General features: G+C 66.9%; 1 protein-coding gene across 8 annotated transcripts; it reads left to right on the forward strand.

Moving 5' to 3' along the window:
* The first annotated feature begins 555 nt into the window (after nucleotides 1-555).
* Nucleotides 556-20,605, forward strand: LOXL3 (lysyl oxidase like 3). 8 transcript variants are annotated; one of them, XM_054825134.1, is made up of 16 exons: nucleotides 556-647; nucleotides 8,845-9,166; nucleotides 9,820-9,983; nucleotides 11,067-11,278; nucleotides 11,748-11,801; nucleotides 14,431-14,490; nucleotides 14,749-14,968; nucleotides 15,259-15,439; nucleotides 15,776-15,930; nucleotides 16,776-16,949; nucleotides 17,508-17,670; nucleotides 17,915-18,158; nucleotides 18,693-18,808; nucleotides 18,955-19,091; nucleotides 19,590-19,701; nucleotides 19,923-20,605. In XM_054825134.1, the coding sequence occupies exons 2-16, from the start codon at nucleotides 8,857-8,859 to the stop codon at nucleotides 19,994-19,996; spliced, it is 2,376 nt and encodes a 791-aa protein (XP_054681109.1). In that variant the 5' UTR covers nucleotides 556-647; nucleotides 8,845-8,856; the 3' UTR covers nucleotides 19,997-20,605. The 8 variants fall into 8 exon arrangements, with proteins under 8 accessions (XP_054681109.1, XP_054681114.1, XP_054681113.1 ...); XM_054825139.1 differs by lacking the exon at nucleotides 556-647 and adding an exon at nucleotides 806-1,074; XM_054825140.1 differs by lacking the exon at nucleotides 556-647 and adding an exon at nucleotides 1,085-1,230.
* The last annotated feature ends 1,880 nt before the right edge of the window (nucleotides 20,606-22,485 follow it).

Consider the following 22,485-nt stretch of genomic DNA (forward strand, 5'->3'; position numbering starts at 1 on the left):
AGCATGTTCCTCTCACACTCTCATGCCCACCATCCAGCCAGCCCCGTTTGTCTGTCTCACACCGGCTGTCGTTACAGCTGGTCCTGTGTAACCTCAAACAAAGCAGCTCCCCACGTGTCCGCCTCTCCAGCAGCTCACCAGCCCTCACTCTCCCCTTGCACCGTGCTCCAGGAAGGAGCTCCAGGAGCTGGCAGCACGTGGTCGTGGGAAGGCTCCTCACGGGTCCGGGGCTTCCGTGTGGGATGTGACACCCCGGGTCTGGGGCTTCCCTTTGGTCACAGCTGCCTTTTGGGTCTGGGGGCCGCTGCAGGTCCAGGACAGGCAGGATGGCCGAGGGGGGATGTCTGTCCAGCCCTTCGGAGAAGAGCTGGGAGGGAGGGGTGGAAGGAGCAAACCCTCACTGAAGTTTTCTCTTCCACGCCCTCCAGAGCTGGCCGTCCCGCAGTCCCTGGGGTGAGGAGGAGGTTGGGGCAGGGGTGGCCAAGAGGCCAGGAGCCCTGCCCTTCCCTGAGCCTTTGCGCTCTCTGGCTTGCTGTGCCCCGAGAGCCGCTCCGAAGGGTACCCGAGGCTGCCGCGGGTCACCCAGGCTGGATGGGGAGCTCAGTGGGACCCAGTGCCCACGGCCGCGCGGGTGGGAGCGAAGCTCGGTGATCCTCCACGGGCGGGTGGGGAGGGCTGGGGCTGTCCGGAGGCAGGCCCGCGGCTGCCCCCCGCCCCGGCTCCCGGAGCGGCCCCGGAGCGGTGGGGCAGCCCCCGAGGCTCCATCCGGGGGGACCGGTGCCGGCCCTGGAGCGGAGCCCAGCCGGGACGGGAGCCTCGGTGGGGCCGGCCCCATCCCGCAGCGATGGGCCGGGGCCGCGGGGCCCGTCCTCGCCGTACCGGCTGCGGGGCCGGGCCGGGGCCGCTCGGCGCGGGCCCGGCCCCGGACACTCGGGCACGGCGCGGGGCGGGCCGGGGCGGAGAGGGGCGGCACGGCACGGCACGGCACGGCTCGGCCCGGCACGGCCCCGCCGGCACTCGGCTGGACGCTCTCGCTCGGCGCTGCCGGAGCTGCGCAGCCCGCGGGGACGAGAGGTACCGCCCGGGGCGGCCGTGTGGGGCCGGCCCGGCGCCGGCGGGGAGCGCGGCTCGGACCGGCGCGGCACCGTCCCGGGAGCGGCGGGGCTGGGCGCGCCGAGCCGCGCCCGGCACCCGCGGAGCCCGACCGGCCGTGTCGGGACGCGGCCGAGGGTGCGATGGGGGCGGCCGTTTGCTGCCGGGCGGGGGTGCCGCCTTGCCGGCCCGGCGGTGGCCGCGTGGGGCTGGAGGGCCGCGCCGCGCGGGTGCGTGAGGAGCGGCGGCGGGGGCCGGCGGTGCCTCGGGGCGGGCGCGGAGCGGAGCCGGGTGCGAGTGGCCCGGGCGTCTCCTGTGCGGCCGCTGTGGCAGGGCGGGCTGCTGGGGCCGCGCCGTGCGAGGGCTGTGTGAGCGGGCAGGGCGCCGGTTTCCCCGCCGAAGCCCCCCGGTTGTCGGAGCGCGTCTGTGCCGTGTCCGTGGGGTGCTGGCGGCACGGGCTTTGGCTTTCCGCGGTCGTGCGGGGGTGCCCGGTGTTTGCCGCAGAAGGCTCGCTTGCTTTGTGCGCTGTGCCGGCAGCACCGCGGGCCGGGGAGTCGTGTAAAGCCGTTAGCTGTGCCGCGTGGCCCGGTGTGGCAGGGTGAGAGGGTGTGGGCAGCGCGGGCAGCGCGGGCAGCGCGCGTTTCCCACGTGCTGGATGGGAAGGGGCGCCCAGCAGACCCAGCAGGTTTGTGGGGTGCCACGTTGGGCCGTGCAGCCGCACCGTATCCCTGAGCGTGCTGTGTGCGGGCTCCGGGAGGCTTGTTTGCTGAGCTGCGGTTTGCAAAGGCCGGTGGAGACTCAGGATTTCCGTGAAGACGCAATTTGCTGTAGCCCTTGGAAGAGAGGATGCATGAAGGGATGTGAGGCAGGAGGGCTGGGGGGGGCACTCTCTCTTTGCTCTCATTCTCTGCTGGCCCTGCATCTTCCCAGCTGCTCTCCAGAGTAGCAGGCGGGCAGCTGAGCAGGTCACCTATCTCCCAGCAGCTCCAGGTACACTGCCTCTGCTCTGGGGTGCCTGGGCCCCCCAGACCTGTCACCTGCCCCTCAGCTTGTCTGGGCTGGTGAGACCGTGTGGCTGATGGCTGTAGTGTAGTACACGTTCCTCCGGGGTCTCTCCCTCCTGCTTACACCCGGTTCCTCCCAGGGCTGCCCCTCCAGAGCCCAGGGGAGCGCAGAGCAGAGCAGGCAAGCGCTGGCAGAGCTGAGGGCCCTGCTGTGTCCTGAGGAAACTGGGGGGGGGGGGTGTTAGGAACTGCAAAGAGCTGTACTGTGACCCGCCCTGGCTTAGAGGGTGACAGCGGGACAGGAGGACATCAGGTGGCTCAACGGGGCTGGACCCAGAGTCGGCAGAGGAAGGGAAGCGCGGCCCCAGTGTGCGCTCAGTGCTCTGCCGCAGCTGGCACCCCAGACAGCCCTGGGAGCCGGGGTGTGCTGTCCACAGCAGTGTCCCTGTCACTGCCCGGGATGGGGGCACGCAGCAGGACGGCATGGGCAGGCACCCGGGCGCTGAGGGGGCAGTGAGCTCCCAAGCCAGCAGGAGGTGGGTGGTGTCAGGAGGCATCACCAAGCCTGCCAGGGTGACCAGGCTCCTGTGGTGGCTCTGGGCTGTTCCCCAGTGCTTCTGGGACCAGTTCAGCTGTGGAGCCTTGCTGCGCACCAGACATTGGCTGTGCTCACCCTGGAGCTCTGATCCCACGGAGTCCCTTGCAGGCAGGGAGCCGGCCAGTCCCGGCCAGAGCAGGGTGGGGGGTGTCGGGGCTCCCCCAGCTCGTGCACACGCGCTGCCGGCACCCCAGGGCTGCCAGGAAGCAGGAAAAGTGAAGCAGGCCCCTCCAGGCAGCTGGGATTGCGAAAGGGCCAGCGCTGCGCTTTGCGAGCTGGGGCTCTGGGGAGAAGGGGAGGGATGGAGCCCAGTGCCTGAAGCCCCGGGACCCGCCAGACCTTCTCCTGCCCCTAGTGCTGGGGATGCGACCCCACGCTCTCAGAGTGGGCCTCGGCAGAGTGTGACCATGTCACCCCTTAACCTTCCCAAGGAAGGATAAACGGCACTTCTTCCTTCTTGTGCTGGCGGGTTTCCCAGTTCTTCAGTCGCTTGCGCTGCTCTTCTCTGAGTCCTTCCAGTTGTCAGTGCCTGGGTTGCTCCATGTCTCTGTGTGCGTCCAAGACCGCTGGTGAGAGAGCATGTTCCTGCGGTGCCCACCGTGGCCTGGCCCTTCCCCGCTGCTGCGGCCTGGGATGTTGTCCCTCTGCCGCAAGGATGCCCCACGCTTGACTGCCCTAACGCACGCTGATCAAACCTGCTGACTTGCCAGGGGCCCCGGTCCATCAGGAGCTGCCCCATTCCGAGGTCTGTTTGCCATTCGCTGGGGTTTTGCTGGGGCAGACCGATGTCCCTCCGAGTGCCCGGTGGGTGCCGAATGGCACATCAGATTTGAACAGTCCTTGGGAGACAGCAGCCCCCCGCCCCGGGCTCTGGGCACCCCTTGTCAGCACCGCTCACCCCCGCTGGCACAGCCAAGCCCCTCCAGGAGGTGCAGCCCCTGTGCAAGATGCAGTCGGGGGAGCAGAGCGACGGTGGGGGCAGTGCCTGGCTGGGAGGGCTGTAGGCCCTGCCAGGGTGGTTCAGTCCTAGGCGGGCACAGGACCCCCCGTCATCTGCTGGGACAGGCAGAGCCAGTGGGCTGCCATGGGAGCAGGTCGAGCAGTGCCGTGGCTCCTGCTGCCGCGCAGGGCTGCCCTCTGCACCAAAGGGTCGCTGCGCCCACGCCGGCCTCGGCAGCGCAGGGCTGAGGCCGGGGGAGTGCGGGCGCCCCTGGGGTTTCAGCCCCACAGGGCTCTTGGATGCCCTGCCGCCAGCACCAGCTGCACCGCAGGTTGGGAGGTGGCTCGGGGCCCTGCACGAGCCCGGCCAGGACATTCCTGAGGTTTCCTGGGCAGTGGCGAGGACCTGGGCTGCTCTCCGACTCCCATGCTCATCGTTTACTCAGGACCAGCCTGTCCTCCCGAGCCCTTTCCGCTTGCAGCGTGAGTGCTGCTGTGTGTCTGAGCCCACTTGTGCACCAGGACAGGCACGTTCAGCACGGCACGGCACGGGCTGGCCAGTGGCTCTGGCAGGAGCCCCAGTCCAAGAGAAGACTGTCCCTGGCTGGAGCAGGCAGCCGGCAGCAGGACGGCTGGGGCAGGCAAGGCCAGTCAGGACCGTGCGCGGCGGCGGCAGCCAGGGGACACGCGTGGACACCCCGTCCCTGTCCCAGGTTATTCCCAGTCCCCTGCCCCTCCCACAGGTGCTGACTGGCCTTGCCCAGGCTGTCTGTACCTCTGCCCTTCACCCTCTCCAGGAGGCGCGTGCGGTTCCTGCGGATTCCCGCTCCTCTGAAAGCACCAGCGCTCACGTCCTCCCGCGGTGCTGCTGGTGGCACCAGCTGTCCCGTGTGCCGACGGGGTGGCAGCTGCCGCCCTTGTGGGACCGTGGCTCTCAGCAGGAGTAGCCCGTGGAGGCTGGGCAAAGGGGTGCACCTTCCCCTAGCCAGAGGTGGGGAGGAGACGGGCAGTCCCCCTTGGGACTCTTGTGCTGCGTGATCAGCCCCTCCAGGGTGGAGGGACGCTCCCCCGGCTTGTCCGTCCCAGCCAAAGAGCCCCGGCCCTGGCACAGATCTTGTGCCCTCCTGCCGTGCCAGCCGGCAGGACCGCGGTCCCGTAAGGCTGTGTAGGGCCGGCCCTCCGGCTGGAGGGAAGGGGCCCCAGGCTGAAACCGGGAGATGCTGCGCACGGATCGGCCCCTTCTGCCAGCCCGCAAAGCTGTGCCGCCGTTCCCCGGGACAGCCCCGCTGCGGCTGGGGGTGGGCAGAGCTCCCTGGGACAGCCTCGCCGGGAGCAAAGCCTGCCAGCAGAGCGGGGAAGTCGGGCAGCGTCACATGGCTGGAGAAGAGCAAATGCACTGCTTGAGTTTCAGAAAATGGAAAAAGTGATCTGGACAATGAGAGCCCTGTTAGCCTGACCTCCCTGGTACATGGACTCGGAGCACGTTCAGGGAGGGAGGTGGTAAGAAATGGGGAAACGGCTCCTGCCGTGCCCTAGGGAGCTTGCACCGCCAGCCCGGCAGCTGTCCTAGGCTGGGTGCGGGAAGTGCTGGTGGCCTGTGCAGAGCTCAACAGGACGTGTCACTGGGAAATTCCGAGACAAGCGGCGGGAGCTGAGGACAGGCTGAGCTGCGAGGGCAGAGGAAGTGCAGTATGGACAGGGGAAGCTGGAGCCTGGGCAGGGGAAAGCCGTGACCCGGGAGAAGAGCGCCAAGGGTGGCAGCAAGCTGGGGTTAATGCAGAAAGGGATGGCAGAAGTTTGAGCAGGTTCAGAAGCAACTGAAGGACTGTGAGGAAGAGAAATCCACAGTGGTCTTTTAAATACGGAGGCTAAGGGAGCCGAGCTGGGGGTGACAGAGCAGGGCATCAGCGGGATATCACTGCCACTGCTGTAGGGGTTGGGGTACTGGGCTGGGGGACGTTTGTCGTGGCCTCGCGCAGCCGTACGGCTCTCGCCCCGACCACCACGGTGTGAGGACGTGGAGGCTCTCCCAGCATCGGCTCTTCCGGCTGCGCCCCGTGCCCAGCCAGCCATGGGGCCAGGCGCTCGTCTGGCAGGGCTGTAAGACAGCGGGCGCATGTGGAGCTGCTCCGCGTCACTGCAGGGCTGGGGCTGAGACCTCGCGTCAAGCCAAGGGTCTCACTGACACTGGTGACTTCAGTGATCCTGCTCAGGCTGAGCAATGAGATCCTGGAGGTCACGCTGCTGGGGCTCGGTGAGGACTTGGTGCTGTGCCGCGCAAAGCCCAAGCGCTTTCTCAGGTGCTGTGTTCTGGTCTCTGGTCCTGCATGCTTTGCTCCTAAGTGCACGGGCTTAAACTTTCCGTGTAGTCAAGGATATAGGCTACATGATGCTGTTTTGCCAGGCTGACCAGGTCTGTCCCCATCACAGTTCTCCACGCTCGCCCCATTTCTGTCTTTGCAGGCTGTACTAGGAGAGAACTTTTTTCCTCCTCCAGACACAGCTTTGCTCTGAAAAGCGTGTGATCCTCACCAGAAAGCCCACTGAATGGTGACTTCCCTGTTGTAACCACATTTTAGTTCCAGCAGGTGACCAGTTTTAATCCACTTAGTAGAAGGCGCACTGATTTTGTTGAGTGCTAATTATTCATTAAAAGGTGGTGCAAGATGAATTGAATGCCTTCCAGTCTCAGCCTGTTATATCAACACAGTTACTCCAATTAACCGACCCTGTGATCTCATAAAAGGTCACACCAGCTTTCTGACCAGGCTATTTCTGCAGTACTGTGGAGATTGGCATTAATTGTGCTGCTGTCCTTTAGCGTTGCGTTGACCCTGTTGCAAAACAGCCTGGAGACTGCCTGCAGTCCGCATCAGCAGGGATTCGGTGCAAGTGCTGAGGAAGCTTTAGTCCGTAGGCACTCGCTGCTTCCGCAGTCTCCCAAGGTGCGTTAGCAATTAGCACTGAGAGGGCCCGAACTTCTGTGTCATGTGCAAAGTGGTATAGCTCTGAGGATTTATTTGTGCGGGGGGGATGTCCCTTCGGTGACCAATGGGTGGAATAAGTGTTTTATTACTGCTGTGAGATGGTAAGCTCATCCCCTTGCTGCTTTCCAGATAGAGCAGGGATGCGGATGGAGCCCTGCCTGCCCCTGGCAAGCCCAGAGCCCCCCTTCCCCGGGCCGCTGGCAGGGCTGGGGTGGCCCTTTGTGCTTGCCCTCCTCGTTCTCCTGCCATAACAGGCTGATTAAAAGGTTCAGCAAAGCGTTTCCCTGCTGCCTGCCCACAAATACACTTCCTGCTGGGCTTTGTTTTGTTCTCGCAGTGCCAGAGCGGGCAGCTGAGGTGCGGGGAGCCTGGAGCCAGCTCCCACCAACCTCAGGGCTCAGGGGCTGCCCCGAGCCGGGGCGCGTTCCTGCCTGCTGCCGTATCGCCATCAGCGCTGCCCTGTCCCAGGGACACGCCTGGGGGGGCTGTCCCCGTGCCCAGGCGCTGGTGCGGTTGCCCCGAGGGGGTTGGTGCGCTTCCCGCCACGGTGTCTTGCATTGGCCTGGACCTGGACGGGCGCCGTTGGTCCTTGTTACCCCTCACTCTCCCCGAGCATCCCTGCGGGCACCAGGCGCTCATCCCAAGGAACTCGCTGCTCGTGGTGGCACCCCCGACACGGCGCACGCCCGAAGGGGCAGGCGGGCAGCGGGGCTGGGCCCGTTTGGGGGTTTTTGTTGGTGCAATGGGTATGGAAAAGGGGCTCTCTCTGGGTTCAAACCCTCCTGGTTCATCCTTGCCTCGGGTCCAGGAGGCATTCCCAGGGGCTGGAGGGGGTACCTGGCCTCCATCGTCTGGAAAAGTGAGCGGAGCAGGAACGGAGCCGATTCCTGCTAATGGAGCCTCTGTGGAAGCCCTGTCCCGGGGGCCGCAGGGCGGCGGGTCAGCCGTACCAGCCCAGCCCTGTACTGGCAGCCAGGCTGACGGTGAAGCCCCGGAGAGGCTGTGCTGTCCGAGGGGGGACTCCCCGGCCCCTTCGCTCTGTGAGGACCCCCTTCCCAAAGCCACTGTGGGGACCCTACCTCCTTCCTCTGTAACCCTGTAACTAAACGTCGGAGTCTTAAACATTGGAGTCTTGCCCACCCTACGTGTGGGTAAGCGACACCTTGTTCTTTTTAACGTCGTCGCATGACAAACGACCTGTGCGAGTGCAGTGGGCAGGATCTGCTCTTGGGGTGGGGGTCTAGGGCGCAGAGACATAGTTCTGGTGGGCCTGTCCTGGGGGGGCTCCCAGGTTTGGGGGTGCGCTTTCCCACCCACGGAAGGGACAGGCTGGAAGGGTGACGTGAGGCTGCGGTGACAGGAGGCAGGCAGGTCATCGTGCCGGTGGTGCTGGGTGAGCATCGGAGCTTTGCTGTCAAGAGCACGGCCAGCCCAGCGTGGAGCAGGGCTGATTCCGCCTGTGCAGAGATGCTGTTCCGGCACCTGCGGGGTTAAAGTGGTCCCCGCCGGGATCGGTGGGAATAGCGCTGGGGAAGGCGGTTCACAGAGAAGTGTTTTCACCATTGTTTGCCGATGGGGCTGGTGCAGGAATACCACATCTCCCTCAGGTATTCAGGGAGCCGCAGACGTTATTGGAGGGCTGGAGAAATGCCGCACGCAGAGGAATGTGAAAGGCGCTGCCCTTCTCCTCGCAGTGGGCAGGAGCGTGGGCTGGCAGCCCCCCACGGCCGGCAGCCGCTGCTCCGCTTCTGGTGGTTCAAGCTCCAGCCGGGCTTTCCCTGGGCCCTGGGCCTGTTCCAGCTTCCTCTGCTCTGGCAGCCAACCCCCCTCCTTTCTGGCTGACTCTTCTGGGGGTGACGCACACCCCTTTGCCTGTCTGCCGTCACTGCCCTTTGGTGCAGGAGATGCGACCTGGCAGCACGGTGGGATTTCGGTAGCGGCCGTTCGCAGAGGGGTGCGAGGTGATGGGGAGGCGCTGGGCAGAGCCCTGGCCGACGGCAGCCCCGGGGGTGCAGGGCTGGTGCGGGGGGCCGCGCGCGGGAGGCACCGGGTGGGCGGCGAGAGCGGGCTGGCTCTGGCCGGGGACAAGGTGCACGGGCACGCTGGTGCTGAGCCAAGCTGCGTGTGAGCGGGGGGTTTAACCAGCGCGGGACTGGGTGAGGGGAGCTGATGTTTTGGCAGGACTTGTCCGTCCTGCACATCCTGACCCTTTCTGCACTTGCAGAGCCAAGCTGCCATGGGAAGCTGCGGCACGTGGGCACGGCAGGAGCTGCTGGTGCTGCTGAGCGGCGTGTGGCTGTGGGTGGGCAGCGCCCAGCCCACCCCCCCGGGCCCCACGCACACCCCCGGACCCCAGCTGAAGTTTCGCCTGGCTGGCTACCCACGCAAGCACAACGAGGGCCGCGTCGAGGTCTTCTACAATGACGAGTGGGGCACCATCTGCGACGACGACTTCACGCTGGCCAACGCGCACGTGCTCTGCCGGCACCTCGGTTTCGTGGCCGCCACTGGCTGGGCTCACAGCGCCAAGTACGGCAAAGGCGTCGGTAAGAGAGGGGCAGTGGGCACGGCCCCTCGTACTGCATGGGCTGGGGCCAGCCTGGCTGTGGCTGCACCTCAGCCCGCTGCCATGGGGCGGTGTGGGTGCCACAGCGGGTTTGCATGCACTGGTGGTGGGGGGGCAGGGGCGGGCAGGTCTCGTGTTTGCTGAGTGCCCGTGCACGCGGATGCACGTGCGAAGCAGGCTGGGAGACTCTGCGTGTTTGTGTGCGCGCGGCTGTGCGTATAGCCAGGGCGCAGGCTGCAGGCAGGCACGACAGCGGTGGGGCTGTGCTGGGTGGTGCAGGGGGCTGCAGGTCCGGGCTGGCGTGGGCGTGTGGTGCAGAGGCGTAGCGGGCTGTGCTGCAGGTGAGATGCTGTACAGACCCCGGGGTGCACGTTACATGGGGGCTTTACGTCTGGCAGAGCAGCCCCTTGGGGAGGTGGAAACTCCCCATCTGCAGATCCCCCTGCTCAGGGCTTTGCTCTGCGTTTCGCTGGCCTCAGCTTTGTGCCGAGGGAGGGCTGCCCGCAGTCCAACACCCACGCTCCTGCTGTACACCTGCGTGGTCCCTGGCCGTGCTCCGGAGGCACCTTCCCTGCTCCTGGGGGATGCCGCAGGGGCTTGGCCCCCCTCACCCCTGGCCCTGGTGTCTGGCAGGGCGGATCTGGCTGGACAACGTAAATTGTGCCGGCGGTGAGAAGAGCATTGGGGACTGCAAACACCGGGGCTGGGGGAACAGTGACTGCAGCCATGAGGAAGATGCGGGTGTCATCTGCAAGGACGAGCGCATCCCAGGCTTCAAGGACTCCAACATCATCGAGGTGAGGAAGCCGCTGGCCAGAGCGGGCAGCCGATGCTGCCTGGGATCCTGCAGAGCAGGCTGCCGGGAGCCCTGCCGTGGGGCAGCCCTGCCGTGGGGCAGCCCTGTCGTGGGGCAGCCCTGCCGTGGGGCAGCCCTGCCGTGGGGCAGCCCAGCCTGGCCTCAGTCCTCCCTGAAGAGCTTCCCTACCGCACTCTGGCAGGCTCCCATGTGCAGGAGCGGGGGACTCTGTCGGTGCCTTCCCCCAGCCCTAGCACACGGATTGTCCCCGTCTCCCCATGGAGAGGGGAGCGTGCTACCGCACTGCTCTGGCTCCCCGGACGTGCAGTGCCCCTGCGTTGCGTGAGCACCTATTTCCCTGGGGTGCGCCCAGCCCAGCTCTGGGGCCGTAGGGAGCAGTCGGCACTGCGGCGGGCCACCCTGCAGCAGGCACATCCCTCCCCTGCCCTGCATGGGAGCGTGGCGCTGCCACGGCCTCCCCGGAGCATCCCAACCTGCAGCTTCTCCAGGCCAGGGGGTCTGTCACACCTCTGCAGCCTGATTTCTTCTTTCTCCCACCTGCCGGGGACCCTCGGCCCCAGAGCCGCTCCTCCACGCCACACTCCTCCAGCACGCTTCGCCTCTCCTTCTTTCTCTTTCTCCCTTCCAGGCTCTCTGTTTCTCAGCCCAGCTCTTGTGGCTGCCCTTGTCTTCCCAGCTGGGTCCCTCGTCCCCCCCCAGCCACAGTGCCTGCGGGGGACAAGGCTCCTCTGCTCAGGATGTGGCCTGGGTGTGGGGACACGGCACAGCTCTGGGCGCGGGACAGCAGGTCTCCCGCGAGGCAAGGGGGGCTGGGGCCGTGTCCAGCGTCCTGGCACCCGCTGCTGCCGTCCTGCTCTGGGTGGGTGCCTGGGCGTGGGGCAGTCTGGGCACCCTCCCTCCGGGTGCTGGGCCCCAAGACGGCAGCGCTGGCTCTCCTGGCTGTGCTCCCACGAGACGCACCGGGGGAGCAGGGGGGACATGGGGCACTGGCTGCACAGGGTGGAGTTAGGCCCTTGGCCACCCGGGGCCATCAGATGTGGCTGCCTCTGTTCCCCACCTGCAGACCGAGCAGAGCCATGTGGAGGAGGTTCGCCTGCGGCCGGTGGTGTCCGGGGCCCGGAGGCAGCTGCCGGTGACGGAGGGCATCGTGGAGGTACGCTACAAGGACGGCTGGGCACAGATCTGCGACGAGGGCTGGGACGGCCAGAACAGCCGCGTCATCTGCGGCATGATGGGCTTCCCTGCTGAGAAGAAGGTCAACAGGAACTTCTACAAGTGAGTGAGGCCGGCAGGGAGCCTGCCGGGCTGGGCTGTTGGAGCAGAGCCGGGGGGCATGGGGCTGGGGCAGAGGTGGGGACAGTGCCAGGGGCAGTGCTGGGGCGACGGCAGGGGGACAGTGCTGAGGGGATGGCACTCACTAACCAAACTGGGGGGCCATGGCGTGGCTGGGGGGCCGTGTCCACCCGCCTGCCCCATGCACTACCGCAGAGGCCACTCCGAGAGGGCGGCTTTTGCTCCCTGGCAGTGGTGCAGCTCCACATTTCCCTCCGGCACGGAGCGCAGGGGTCCCCGTGACGAGGGGAGGTTTGCAGCCGAGCCAGAGAGCGATGCCCCAGCATCGCCATGGCCTGAGTGAGGGGCCCAGGGGTGTGGGCACGGACACGCTGCCCACGGTGTGGTGCCCAGTGCGGTGCCTGGTGCTGCACGTGCCCCTGACCGGGCAGCCACGGTGTTGCTCCCGCAGGCGGTTGAAGCGCGCGACCAGGATGAAGGGCCGGAGCCCGAGGCCAGGCAGCAGGTAAGGGGCCGGGGCGCCCCATCTGCTGAGCCCTTGGCAGAGCTGGGCTGTCCGGCCCTGCCGGTCTCTGCCGTCAGAACAGATCCTGGCGCAAATGGATCCAGACGGAGCAGACCGAGGGCCAGGGCGGTGCTGGGCAGGCAGGACAAACCCCGCCCTGGTGGGACCTGCCTGTGCGTGCCAGGGTACCCCGTCCCCCGCGAGAGACAATCCTTCTCCCGGGCCGGCTGTGCCCCAGGCAGAGCAGCCCCCATCCCACGCACCAGGCAGGAGTCCTGGCACAGGGTCAGCGTCTGCGGCGCAGACCCACTGTGGGCAGGATCCCCTGGGAGGCGCGGAGAAGGCTCCAGCGTCCTGTGCCGTGGCCCCACGGGGACCAGGAGGCCTTGGAGCGGAGCCGTCTCTCCTGGCGGATGGGGAGGGATGGCTGTGGAAATGGGCTGCTTTCTGCAGAAAGCAGCGGTGGGGAAGCTGGAAAGGCTGCGCACCCCTCCATTCCCTGCAGGGTGGGCTGGTGCAGGCATGAGAAGAGCACTTGCTCAGCAGCGCTAGCGGTGCGGGTCACCAGGGTGATGGGCACGGCGGTGCTAACAGTGCTGGGCACCGGTGTGATGGGCGCGGTGTGGCAGGTCTTGTCCATCTGCTCGGGATCTCTTGCACCCTCTGCCCACTCGCGTCTTGCTGCCTTTCTGCCAGTCCCAAGGGACAGTCTGGCTGCCACTTCCCTCCGTCCCTGAACCCTGCTGCCAAGTTTGGTGGTGGGTGCAGCGAGCCTGAGCCCAACCTCTCCGGGCTATGCCGTGGCAACTCTCACTTGAGCCCACTGCCGCGCAGAGATGTTGCTCTGCCCCCAGTACACGACCTCACCCTGGTCCCACCACCTTCCCTGGTGCCAAAGGTGCCCCACGTTCTGGACCCATCCCGAGCTCCTTATTGTCTCTGGTCCCCGTTCTACGTCCCCAACAGGCATCCTTGCCAGCTCCTGCAGCCATGCCTATGCTGGTGATGGGAATCCAGATGGGGTCAGCCCACTGGGGTCTCCTCAAACCCCCACCCACAGGTCCCCCTCACTGCAACGTGCTGTTATTTGTCGGGCTTGGTGCTGGCTACCCCTTTTCCAATGAGTGGGTATTTCCCCTGCAGCACTGGGCGAAATGCTTTGCGCAGTCCACGAAGCTGCGGTCTGCTCCCTTCCCTCAGCTGCCTCCTGAAAGCCACGTGCTGGTTTGCCGGGGCAGATCAATTTGGGGCTGCGTGGCTGCAGTCATACAGACTAACGCAGGCTGGAAGGGACCTCGGGGCGTCCTGATCCACCCCCCTGGAGGGAGCAGGGCCAGCTGTGGGTCAGCCCAAGACTTCATCCAGTTGGCTTTTGAAAACCTCCAAGGATGGAGATCCCACAGCCTTGTGGCCTCTGCTCCAGTGCTGAACAGCCCTCATGGGGAAAAAGTTTTCCTTACGCTGAGTCTGAACCTCGTGTGGCCAGTCACGCCTGTGTCCTCTCGTGCTCCTCCCTCCCACGGCTGGACGAGCCGGGCTCTGGCTCCCTGACAGCCCCTTGCAGGTGCAGGTCGGCTACTGCCAGAGCCCCCTGAGGCCACCTCGGCCCCCGGCTGGAGCAGCCCCACGCCCTCGTCTCTCCTCCAGCCCTGACTGTCTCGGTGGCTCTCCACAGGGCTCACAGTGCTTAGCTGATGCCTGCTGGGGACCCAGAACTGGGTGCAGGATCAAGATGTTTCATGAGTTCGACCGGGTGCTGATATCCCCCATCCAGCCGTTTGAATCCCGGTTCCTGGCGGCCCCGTGCTACGTCCTGGGGCTCACGGGGCCGTGCGGGCTGACGCGAACCTGCTGCCGGCCAGCGGGGTCAGCTGCCAGGCTGGGTTTTGCCTCGTCCCCGGGGAGGTGTCAGTCCCCTGCCCTGTTCTGGGGCACTCTGCTCTTCACTCCGTGTGGTCCCTGGGGTTTTGGCCCTGCTCAGCATCTTCCTTCCCACGTGAAGCAGAGCATCTGAGCGTATTGGGACCATACCTACATCACGTGTGCGTTGGGCCCCGGGCAGCCTCCTCCTGCCTGCGCCGCTCGGCGTGTGCCCCGGGAGCTCCCCTCACTGGCGGTGGGTCCTTGCAAGCCCGCAGCGAGTCTCACCGTGCCCCGTGGCACTGGGGAGAGCACCCACTGCCTGCGCCGCTCGCTTGGTGCCGTGCTTGCTGGGCGTCCTGCTCCCCCTGGAGCACGGCGCAGTGATGTTGTCTGGTGTCTGGACAAGGACATGGGCACACCTCACTTGTACCCCACAGATCAAATCGTTGCTGCTGGTGTTTGGTCTTCTGCTGTGTGGCAGTGCAGCGTGGGATGTTGCTGCAGCCAGCACGGTTTCCTGGTGGGATGTGGGCAGGAAACTGCATCATTGCTGTGGAGGGCAGTTATAGCGCATTGCTGGCAGCAGATGATGCCGTTGCACCCGTGCGTGACACAAAGGGGACGTGCATGAGTCTCCGGGGGGGCCAATGTGCCCAATTCAGTCTTCAGCGAAGACAGGGCAGGCCGTGCTCCCCGTGTCAGTGCAGCCCGTGGAGGTGACGGCCTCAGGTCCCGGGCTCCTTGATGGTTGTTTTCTGTTTTCCAGGCTGGCCTCCAAATCTCAGCCTAAACAAAAGCGCAGGGAGGACGTAGGGTCCAAGAAGAGGTAAATGGCTCCAGTGGAGAGCCTGAGTGCCAGGAGCCCCGCTCAGTCCCACCGGAGTTGTACGTGCCCCCGCGCTGCCAGGGACATGGGGCAGGCAGCTGGCGAGGGACGGGCGTCCTGCAGGCACAGCGCATCTCTCCCCAGCAGACAGCGCGAGGGGCATGGACAGCGAGCGCAGCCACGGGGAGGGTGGCCCTCAGCACCTTCGCTGCTGGCCGGCTGTGCCGGTCGTGTCTCAGGGCCCTTCTCTCCTTGCAGACTCTTCACGGAGCGGCAGCAGCTCAACTACCGCCTGCACTCTGTGTCCTGCACGGGGACAGAGGTGCACCTCTCCATGTGTGCCTTCGAGTTCTACCGGGGCAACGCCTCGGCTGCCTGCGGGGCCGGCATGCCTGCCGTCGTCAGCTGCGTGCCTGGGCCCCTCTTTGCCACTGGCAACGCACACAAGAAGAAGCAGCGCCAGCAGCAGCAGGGCCAGGTGAGCCCCACAGGGAGGGGGACAAGTCCTGTGGTGCCCCACAGCTGGCCGCTGCCCCGCTGCGGGGCTCTGTCCCCCGGGCTGCACCCGAGAGCGAGTGTGTGGGTCCCTGGGTGACCAACTCACGGAGCAGGAGGTGGGGACGGTGTCCTGTCCCCGCACATCCCAGGACTCATGGCCGGCAACCTCTGTGCCACGCCGTGCTGCGCTGCAATGTGTCGCGCCATGCCGCTCGGCACCGCGCTATACCGTGCTGTCCCATACCATGCCCTGACGCCGCTCCTCTGCAGCCACGGATCCGGCTGAAGGGCGGCGCGAAGGTCGGCGAGGGCCGTGTCGAGGTGCTCAAGAGCAGCGAGTGGGGCACGATCTGTGACGACCGCTGGAACCTGCTGTCGGCCAGCGTGGTATGCCGCGAGCTGGGCTTCGGCAGCGCCAAGGAGGCCCTCACCGGGGCACGCATGGGCCAAGGTGAGGGTGATGGAGTGGAGGGGCCAGGCATCGCCCTCCTGGGCCTGCGGACGAGGCGCTTGTCCAGGCGCAAGGCTCTGCTGGGCTGGGGGAAGCCATGGCCGGGGCTTGTCCTGTGGGCACCCGGCCGCCGGTCGCACGCGGTGCAGGGCTTGTCCCGAGCACCCCCAGGGGACCGCAGCCACTCAGCCGTGCTGCCCCGGGCAGCGGCCACGGGGGCCAGGAGCGCGCCGGGCTCCCTCGGTGCACGCCGAGGAACAAGGGCAGCCATGAGGACAGGATGGCCGCGGCCGTCCCTGTGTCACCGGGCCCTGAGCCCTGCTATCGCCCCGGCAGGGATGGGGCCCATCCACATGAATGAGGTGCAGTGCCTGGGCACCGAGAAGTCCCTTTGGAGCTGCCCCTTCAAGAACATCACGCAGGAGGACTGCAAGCACACGGAGGATGCAGCCGTCCGCTGCAACATCCCCTACACAGGCTACGAGAACCTGGTGCGCACCACGGGGGCTTGCCAGCATCTGCGGGGCCACGGTGCCTGGCGGCTGCTGGCATCGGGGCCTCCGGAGCGGGGTGCTGGGGGAGGGCCCGTGGGACCCGCTGTAGGATGGCCCATCATCTCTCCTCCTCCGCACCTCACGGCACCCCACACGTTTTCTCCTGCTCTGAGGCAAGGGCTGTCCTGGGGGGTTTGTGGGTCGGAGTCCCAAGCTGTCCCTGTGAGGAGAGGGAGGGAGGCCATGGGGGGCTCTGGGTGCCCTGTGGGGTGGGGGCAGCTGCTCCCCGACGCTCTCCCTGCTGCCGGCCCATGCCAGCTCCCCAGCAGAAGCGCCAGAAAAAAAAAAAAAAAAATCACTGTGGGCCAACCGAGAGAGATTTTTTTTTTTTAAACTGATGATGAAATGAGCAAATGGAGCCACGTGTTCCTGTTTGCCCTGGCCTGTCATTTCATCCACTTTGGGCTTTTTAACAATTTTTAACTCTTTCATACCTGTCATTTCTGAAATGAGAGTGCCATTTCAAAATGAACCATTTTCCCTGCTTTGGTGAGACAATTCCCAAACTCACAAGCAGTTTCTTGGCCCCCAAACCCACCATTTTTGGCGAGTTCCCTGCTGACCAAAGCTGTGCCTGGCTCTGCTCAGCTCCTGGCTGCCGCCTCTCCGCGTGCCCCGAAGCCCCCGGCCCAGGGCCCGTCCGGGCGCCGCAGCACGGTCCTGGCTGCGCCAGGGATGGGGCAGCTGCAGCCGGAGGGGCTGGGCAGGACCGTTCCTGCGGGACACAGCCCCAGCAACAGGAGCATCGCTTGTGATGCTGCTGCCACTGCCTCTCTTCGCAGATTCGGCTGAGCGGGGGCCGGAGCCGCTTCGAGGGGCGGGTCGAGGTGGCGGTGGGGGCTGGCGACGGGGACCAACCCCGCTGGGGTCTGGTCTGCGGCGAAGGCTGGGGTACGCTGGAGGCGATGGTGGCCTGTCGCCAGCTGGGTCTGGGATTCGCTAACCACGGCTTACAAGTAGGTGCCAGCGCCAGTTTGGCCAGGGCAGCGAGCCGCCACCACCACTGCTCCACGGGCACAGGGATGGGCACAGGGATGGGCACAGGGATGGGGGGGAGGCGGCACGGCGTGGGGCGCCTGCTCACGGCCCCAGGGCTTCCCTGCAGATCCGCCTAGCCGGCGGGAGGACGGCGTTTGAGGGCCGCGTGGAGGTGAAGCGAGGCAGTAAGTGGGGCATGGTGTGCAGCGATGGCTGGACCACCAAGGAGGCGATGGTGGCCTGTCGCCAGCTCGGCCTGGGCTACTCCCTGCACGCGGTGACGGTAGGTGCCGGTGGGGAGGGCCCCAGTGACACCCCAGCGAGGACAGGCACCGGCGCTTCCCTGACGGCTGTGGGGATATATGGGAGCAAAGGGATGCGGCCGCTCCGCGCCGCGGGACGGGACCCTCGTGGGCAGCCTGGGCGCGTGGGCAGGGCTGTGCCGTGGCAGGGTGCTGGCTGCAGACTGGGAGGGGCAAGGTGAGGCACCCGTGGCAGCCAGCCCTGCCACCCAGCCTGTCTCGCCCCCTCCCCAGGAGACGTGGTACTGGGACGCCAGCAACGTGACGGAGATGGTGCTGAGCGGGGTGAAGTGCGCCGGCCATGAGATGTCCCTGAGCCACTGCCAGCACCACGGCACCAGCCTGAACTGCAGGAACACGGGGACGCGCTTCGCCGCAGGCGTCATCTGCTCCGAGAGTGAGCAGCGATGGGGGCTGCGGGCAGCGGGGGCTGCGGGCAGCAGGGGCTGTGAGCAACGGGGCTGTGGGCAGCGGGCTTTGCAGATGACGGGGCTGCGGGCTCAGCCTGTTCCCAGCCGATGGGGAGGGCGTGCGTTCCCCCGGCTGGCTCAGCCCTGCCTGCGCCCGGTGCTCGCCCCATCCCTGCCGCCTGCCAAGCAGCAGGGCGCCCGTCCGTCCCTGAGCAGCTGCCTGCTCCCCAGCCGCCTCCGACCTGCTGCTGCACGCCCCGCTGGTGCAGGAGACGGCGTACATCGAGGACCGGCCGCTGCACATGCTGTACTGCGCCGCCGAGGAGAACTGCCTGTCCAGCTCAGCCCGCCTGGCCAACTGGCCCTACGGGCACCGTCGCCTGCTCCGCTTCTCCTCCCAGATCCACAACAACGGCCGCGCCGACTTCCGCCCCAAGGCTGGCCGGCACTCCTGGGTCTGGCATGAGTGCCACCGGTGCGTGTGTGGCACGGGCAGGGACAGGCAGGCAGGCAGGGGAACAGCCTGGTCCGGGGGGGGAGGGAGTGGGGGGGGGTGGGTGTCAGACTGGGGAGAGGGTGATGGTGCTGCTGGGGTGACGCTGGGGTGAGGGTGGTGCCGGGTGAGGCACAGGCTGGATGAGGCAACTTCTGCTGCCCAATGTCCAGTTTTGCCTGCTTTGGCTCAGGGCTGTCCCTGGATGAGCAGTGTTGGGGCTGGGGGGGGGACAGGGACGGAGCTGCAGGTTGTGCCATGCAGCCTGGGCCACCCGGCTGAGGGCAAGACTGAGCTCTGACCTTGCAGCACTGCGGCCTCAGAGCAGGGGGGTGCAGGAACCTTCCCTGACAGCAAGGGGCCGGGCAGGCATCGGGGGGGCGGGGGGGGCCAGGCACAGGGCAGCGTGAGTCTCCTGTCTGCTCCGTGCGTCTCCTCCTCCGCTCCGAGCATCCCCCGAGCTGCCCAGCGTCTGGGCACTGGTGCAGCCGGGACGCCGCGGGCTCCCTCTTGCAGGCACTACCACAGCATGGATATCTTCACCCACTACGACATCCTGACACCCAACGGCACCAAGGTGGCAGAGGGACACAAGGCCAGCTTCTGCCTCGAGGACACCGAGTGTGAGGAAGGTGGGCGCTGCGAAGCTCTGGGGCACCGTCCTTGCCCACGTCCCCACCGCAGGGCTGCCTGTGCCCAGCCGCTGCACCTGGTGGGGCGATGCGGGGGCCGCGCAGAGCTGTAGCTGCGACGAGCCGCGCTTTCTTCCTGCCCGCAGATGTGGCCAAGCGGTACGAGTGCGCCAACTTTGGGGAGCAGGGCATCACCGTGGGCTGCTGGGACCTGTACCGGCATGACATCGACTGCCAGTGGATTGACATCACCGATGTCAAGCCAGGCAACTACATCCTGCAGGTGCTGCTGCCGAGCCGCCCCTGGCCCCTCTTGCAGCCCTCCCCCGTGCACCCCCACCTGCTGCCCCGTACCCCCAGCTCTCCATGCGCCCCAGCCACCCGGCCCTCTCTTCGCTGCTCTCTGAGCAGGTTGGGGCACAGTGGGGCTGGCAGGGCGTGTGCTGGCGTGGGACAGCGCCTGTCCTCGTGCCAGAGATGTGCAGGGCTTGTGCGAGAACTGCTCCGGCACAGCTTCAGCCTGGGTTTTCCTGCTCTGAGCAACGCTCGCTGCACAGTGACGGGGCCACCCTGCCGCAGCAGCAGTCACCGGCTCCTCGGAGCCCTCCGGCACATCCCGCTGCAGCTGGGGAGACAAGTCCTGCTGGGGCTGGGGTGCTGGGGGCCGTGCTGCAGGCAGCGGCTCCACCGAAGCCGGGAGGGCCAAGCTGACACGGTGTGGGGCTGCAGCACTGCCAGGTGTGGGGCGGGGGCCGCGACCCTCACTGTCCGTGCCCCACAGGTTGTGATCAACCCCAACTTCGAGGTGGCAGAGAGCGACTTCACCAACAACGCCATGAAATGCAACTGCAAGTACGACGGGCACCGCATCTGGGTGCACAGCTGCCACATCGGTAACAGCCCCGGGACGTGGCGGGGGGGGGGACGCACAAGGACACGCTGGGGCAGGGAGCGTCCCGCAGGGGTGGCCCAGGAGGAGGAAGCAGCGGGGCGGGGGGCAGGATGGCGCAGGGAGGCATGGGCTGGGGTCCAGGGGCAGCTGCAGCGGAGGCGCTGGGGGGGGCAGGCAGCGTGCAGCGCCGGAGCTGACAGCTCTTGCCCTCTGCCCGCCCAGGCGATGCGCTCAGCGAGGAGGCCAACAAGCGGTTTGAGCAGTACCCAGGTCAGCTCAACAACCAGATTTCGTAGGGCCCCAGCCCCTGCGGAGACGGGCATCTCCCACCCTCGCCCTGCACTGGTGGGAGGAAGCTGCTGGGGGCCAGCGGGGAGGCCTCACGCCCGGCACCGCCGCCACTGTGCCCTGCTGGGGACTGCCCAGGACTGTCACCGTCACCAGCTGCCCTTCCCTGCCTCGGGGAGCTGGCACTGCACGCCCGCACCGCCCAGCCTGGGGCCTCCACCCCAACCACTGGCCAGAAGACTCTGCGCCCACGTCCCCCGGGCTGCGGCACACGGGTACGGTCCGGCAGGCCCCGTACCCCCCCCACCGCGCCCCCCCCTCTGCTCCCAGTCCCTGCCGTCCCAGCTGCACCCCACCCCCTGCTCCCCCACCCTGCCCTGGTTCCCCTCACCCCCATGGCCCTCCCCAGGGCTCTGCCCTCAGCCCCAGGCCCCACCACCACACAGGGATTCGCAGCCCTGCACGGCCCCGGCGGAGCCCCAGGGAGCCCCTTGTCCCCTGGGGATGGTGCGGCCGCCCCTGCCCTGGCAGCACCGCCTCCAGCTGCCCGGCAGCAGCTCCCACACCCATCTTAGTTGTAATTTTATTTTCTCTAATAAAGTTGTCAGTTCTATTTCCCCGACGGCTGCTGGCTCTTCTCTGGGGTGGGACAAGGAGCCTGGCAGGACCGGGAGGCACAGCGCAGCTGACGCTGCAGGGTAGCGCAGAGCGTGGGAGCTGCCCTCCCGCCCCGTCCCCTGCACCCACCTCCAACGCCCACGTGGAGCAAGGAAGCCCCCCCGGCCCCCCGCAGCCCTGGCTGGGCGAGGACCAGCCCCACACCAGCTCCCGCTCCCCTGCCTGCACCACCCTCGGCCCGTGCTGGGCTAGAGGAAGATGGCACCGGTCCTTCTGGGAGGAGCCCGCGCGGGTGAGAGGAAGGGGCCAGCAATAGCTGCTCTGGCCTGACCCAGCCCCATGGTGCGGCACCAGATGGGGCCACCCTGGGCAGCAGGGACGTGGTGAAGTGCTGGTTCCCCCGCACCAGGCGCAATGCAAGTGTTACTGAGCAGAAATCCCACCGCGTGGCCGTGACCCACGAGGGCGGCAGCCCTGCAGGAGATGGGCTGCTTTGGGGTGGAGGGAGCAGAGCCTGGGGCAGAGGCGAGGGCGAGACACAAGGGCAAAGGGAGGGACACCCCAGCTCCTGCAGCTCTCGCACCTCAGCCAGACGCTTTGGTCCCATCCGCAGCAGAGAGCAGCACAGCAAGGCAGCTTCAGCAACCTCGGTGTCGCTGGGGGACAGACGCCCTGGGAGGAGCAGAGGGTCAGCCGGTGGCTGGGCTGGAGCAGGCCCTGGCTCCAGGCAGTGGAAAGCACTGCGGTCAGCGCTGCCGGAGCAGCTATGCAAGAAACGCCGCCCGGCGTCTCAGCTATTTCCCCTTCGAGCAGCCGGCTGGGGCTTGCCGGGGGAGCAAATTCCTCTGGCGGGGCCAGGGCCGCCTGAAAGGAGGCCTGTTCTCTGGGGCAGGAGGAGCACGGGGGGGGAGCAGCGGCTCGGAGCCGCCCTTGCCACAGCACCCCCAAGGAACTGTGCTTCTTTCATCTCCTAAAAATAACAGGCAGGGGCGAGGGCTCGGGAGCCCCATCACAGGCAGGGCCTGGCTCAGCGCGTGCATTCCTGCCACCGGAGCAGGGCTGGATGCGGCCCCTCAGAGCAGCCCTCGCCGCAGAGCTGCCTGCCTCCCGCAGCCTCTGGTAGGGGCCGGAGCAGAGCAGGGGCTCTTCCAGGAAGGCAAGGAACAGTCAGAGCTGCTGCTTCCCAGAAGGGCCAGCCGGGCTCTCTGCCACCAGCTGCAGAGCACAGGGAGGGCCCCAACTGTCCCCAGGGGCCGGGCTGCGTGCGTGGGAGAGCAGTGCTCCAGCACGGACCGACGCCGGGCTGGGGGAGGGACAGGCAGCGCCAACGAGGCACTCACAGTCCCGGCCCCGGCTTCCACCTTCCCGAACATGAGGGCCACTAAGACGCTGCCCCGACCATGTGGGAGTCCGGCATCGACACCCCTTTCACCACGGCCCAGAACGCTGCTTCACGGGTGCAGATGTGGATGCAGACCTCGGAGCAATGCTCCCAGTGGAAGCAGTTTGACGAGGCAGACGTCTGCCACGGCCAGAGGCGGGCACTGCCGCAGCGGGCACACTCAGCGGGCACACCAGGGAGGCCGGGAGAGCCGCCCTGGCAAAGCCTGCCCCAGAGCAGCTCCAGGGCCGCTCTCACTCGCAGAGGAGGTGGCCTCATGAGCCACAGCTCGACGGGCGCCTGCGTGTTACAGACAGAGGGGTCAGATCCCAGCCTGCGCAGATGCCGAGTGGCTGGGAGGACACCTCTACCCTAACACGGAGGAGATCCCTGGCGGCACAGTCAGCGTGCTCCTTCCCAGCTGGAAGGACTCGCGGGAGGACCGGCAGGAGGGGCAGGGTCCCGCACAGCCCAGCCTCCCCTAGGCAGCTGCCACCG

The sequence above is a fragment of the Grus americana genome, chromosome 4 (assembly GCF_028858705.1).
Source record: "Grus americana isolate bGruAme1 chromosome 4, bGruAme1.mat, whole genome shotgun sequence".
Classification (NCBI taxonomy): domain Eukaryota; kingdom Metazoa; phylum Chordata; class Aves; order Gruiformes; family Gruidae; genus Grus; species Grus americana.